Source organism: Gavia stellata, chromosome 9, assembly GCF_030936135.1.
Source record: "Gavia stellata isolate bGavSte3 chromosome 9, bGavSte3.hap2, whole genome shotgun sequence".
Taxonomy (NCBI): domain Eukaryota; kingdom Metazoa; phylum Chordata; class Aves; order Gaviiformes; family Gaviidae; genus Gavia; species Gavia stellata.
In genome coordinates this window covers 22,496,707-22,499,902 of record NC_082602.1, presented here as the reverse complement: position 1 = coordinate 22,499,902, position 3,196 = coordinate 22,496,707, and the positions used below count along the sequence as shown (strand labels likewise).

At 56.8% G+C, this 3,196-nt stretch overlaps 1 protein-coding gene across 1 annotated transcript; it reads left to right on the top strand.

The window, feature by feature from the left end:
* The first annotated feature begins 473 nt into the window (after positions 1-473).
* On the top strand, positions 474-1,841 carry LOC104254899 (D(1) dopamine receptor). Its single transcript, XM_009808797.2, has one exon. The coding sequence runs from the start codon at positions 474-476 to the stop codon at positions 1,839-1,841; it is 1,368 nt and encodes a 455-aa protein (XP_009807099.2).
* Positions 1,842-3,196: the final 1,355 nt, after the last annotated feature.

The window sequence follows — 3,196 nt, the reverse complement described above, 5'->3', positions numbered from 1 at the left end:
GCCGCCCGCTGGCGCGCGGCACACGGAGGCCGCTGAAAGTTGCTGCTGGTCCATCCCCGCGCTCCGGGCAGAGAGCCGCGGGCCTCCCCCAGCGCGACGCAGCTCCGCCGCCGAGGGGCTGCCGCCGCCGCCGCCCGGTCCGCCCCCGCGCCGCAGCGGGACGGTCCCTTCCGCGGAAGGAGCCGCGGCGAGGCGAAAGGCGGGCGGCCCAAGCAGCCGGCGCGGTGAGTAGCCCCGAGGCAGCCCGCCCCGCCGCCGCCGCCGCCGCCGGGGAAACTGAGGCAGGCGGCGGGGGCGGCGGACACAGATGCTCCCGCGGGCGGCCGCCCTCCCAGCCCCGGACGGCGCCGGCTGCCAGCGGTCCCGCCGGCCTCTCGGGGGGCGTCCCGCCGGCGGGAGCGGCCGGGGGGGGGGGGGAGCGAGGCCGGCGCTGCCCCGCGGGCGGAGCCGCGGCGGGCAGGGGAGCGCCCCTGATGGGGAACGCGGCGGGGGGCGGCCCGCGGGCGCTGCGGGCCCTCACCGGGTGCCTGCTGGGTGCCCTGGTGCTGAGCACGCTGGTGGGCAACGCGCTGGTGTGCCTGGCCGTCCTGCGCTTCCGCCACCTGCGCGCCAAGGTCACCAACTGGTTCGTGCTGTCGCTGGCCGTCTCGGACCTCTGCGTGGCCCTCCTGGTGATGCCCTGGAAGGCGGTCACTGAGGTGGCTGGTGGCTCCTGGCTCTTCGGCAGCCGCTTTTGTGACACCTGGGTGGCCTTCGACATCATGTGCTCCACTGCCTCCATCCTCCACCTTTGCATCATCAGCCTGGACCGGTACTGGGCCATCGCCAGCCCCTTTCGCTACGAGCGCAGGATGACACAGCGCCTTGCCTGCGCCATGATAGCCATGGCCTGGGCCCTCTCCATCCTCATCTCCTTCATCCCGGTGCAGCTACACTGGCATAAAGCCGAGGAGAGGAGATACCCAGGCTCCTGGCTGTCTGGGACACCCAGCTGTGATGTCAGCCTGAACCGCACTTACGCCATCACCTCCTCCCTTATCAGCTTCTACATCCCCGTGGCCATCATGGTCATCACCTATACCAGGATCTACCGAATTGCCCAGGCCCAGATCCGCCGCATCTCCACCCTCGAGCGAGCAGGCGGACAGTGGCCAGCTCACGGCAAGGAGCCCACCTCCTCTTTGCGGAGTTCCCTGCGCAAGGAGACCAAGGTGCTGCAGACCCTCTCTATCATTATGGGAGTCTTCGTTTGCTGCTGGCTGCCCTTCTTCCTGCTCAACTGTCTGCTGCCTTTCTGCCAGCCTGAGCTGGAGAGTGACCATGAAGGACAGTCACCCTGTGTTGGCCAAACCACCTTCAACATCTTTGTGTGGTTTGGCTGGGCCAACTCCTCAGTGAATCCAGTGATCTATGCTTTCAACGCAGACTTCAGGCGGGCTTTCAGCAACCTCCTGGGCTGCCAGTGCTTCTGCTGTGGCACACCCAGATCCACTGTGGAGAGGGTCAACTTCAGCAATGAGCTGGTTTCCTATCACCGTGACACCTGCCAGAAGGAAGGAGCTGCCTCGTCCTCAGTACCTCCCGCTGCCATCACTGCCTGGGTGCAGCCCATACCCCAGGCCATAAGCCTTCAGGGAGAGGACAGCAGTGAGGAGATGTCTATGGAGAAGAGGCCTGTGACTTCTCAGACACAGGTTGCCCCTGGCAGCAGCCCCAAGAGTTGTCAGGTGCCAGCTATTTTGCAACTGAATTGCGAGGCAGAGCTGTCCCTGGAAACTATTACCCCCTGTGCCGGGCTTGGTCGGTGTGAGGGACCCCATCACCCTGTTCCAGAGGGATAAGTGATTGCGCATTTCCCACACACACAGCCATCCCCCAGGGCGAGTTCACTCTGCCCCCACATAAGGTAAGTCCGTGCCCCAGAAAACAAAGTCCCATCCCAGAGGGATGGGAACCTGCTGCTCTTACCCCAGAGGGGTGACAGGCCTATGATGTCCATTCCAAAAGCACACAGCAGCCACATATTAACCTCTTCCCACAGCCACCTTCACCCCTTACTCTCCTTCATAGTCAGTAGACATTTCCCATGCATTTGTTAACCCCCACTCTTCAATCAAACTTGTGATATTTATTAAGAATAGTGAAATAATTAGATCAAAATAAAAACAACTCATAGTTCGAGACTCTATAGTATAATCTGACATAGTTACAGCAGAATGGTATTTGAGAACTAATGCTACAACTCCAGAGCGATTTCAGCTGCTACCAGCTGAGGCAGCTGAAATCCTTCCTTTCTCCTACTAGTTCAGGCAGCAGTCCTTCCAGAAAGCAAGCTGGTCCACAAAATAAAAAGTGACCAGGTCATCTCTCTGAACCCATTTTACTACTTGTAGACATGAACAGCAACAAATGCAGAGCAAATGGGTGCTGGATGGCTTGCAGGAGAGAGAATACTGGAGGAACTTGATCATTTCTGTATGTGTAAAAGGGTTCAGCAGACATTGAGGGAATACAGTGGCACCTTGCTATCCTCCTCTGTCCACCACTTAGGAGTTCTGCTGCTGATCATTTAATACTGTGCTCCACTAACCATCATTACCCCATTTTTCTGTCCTTCGCCTATGATAGAGTTGATTGACCTTGATTCATCTAAGGAAGATGACGAAGATGCAACTGTGCAGAAAGAGACATCAAGAATGCTTACACTGCAAGAGTTTTCTTGGACATTCAGTCTCATAGATGGCACAGCTGATATCTTTCTGAACAGTGATCCATGCTGAAAAGCCAGCTGCTGAAAAGCCAGACTTTCCTCCCAGTGATCCTGCTCCTGCTCCCTGTGAATTTAAATCATGTGTAGTTCTTAAGTCCCTGTATGCATTTCCCCCCATCACATTCATTCTTATGGGAAAAATTGCTTTTGCTATCCTGCTTTTTTCAGGAATGTGTCCTTGATGGATAGTTGGATGTGACTGTAATCTGTTCTTCATGGCCCAGACTGACAGGATAAGAGGTAATGGGCTTAACTGTAAGAAAGACCAAGGCAAGACTTAGGAAAAACTTCCTAAGAATAAAGATAATTAAGCACTGGAGTAGATTGCCTAAGGAGGTTATGACATCTCTCTCAGTAGAAGTCTTTAAGACGACATTGCTAAACATCTGTCAGAAATGACATTGGCATTGTTAATCCTTCCTTGGG

Coding starts and splice junctions, on each gene's coding strand:
- LOC104254899 (XM_009808797.2), top strand. CDS start 474: ATGGGGAACGCGGCGGGGGGCGGCCCGCGGGCGCTGCGGGCCCTCACC.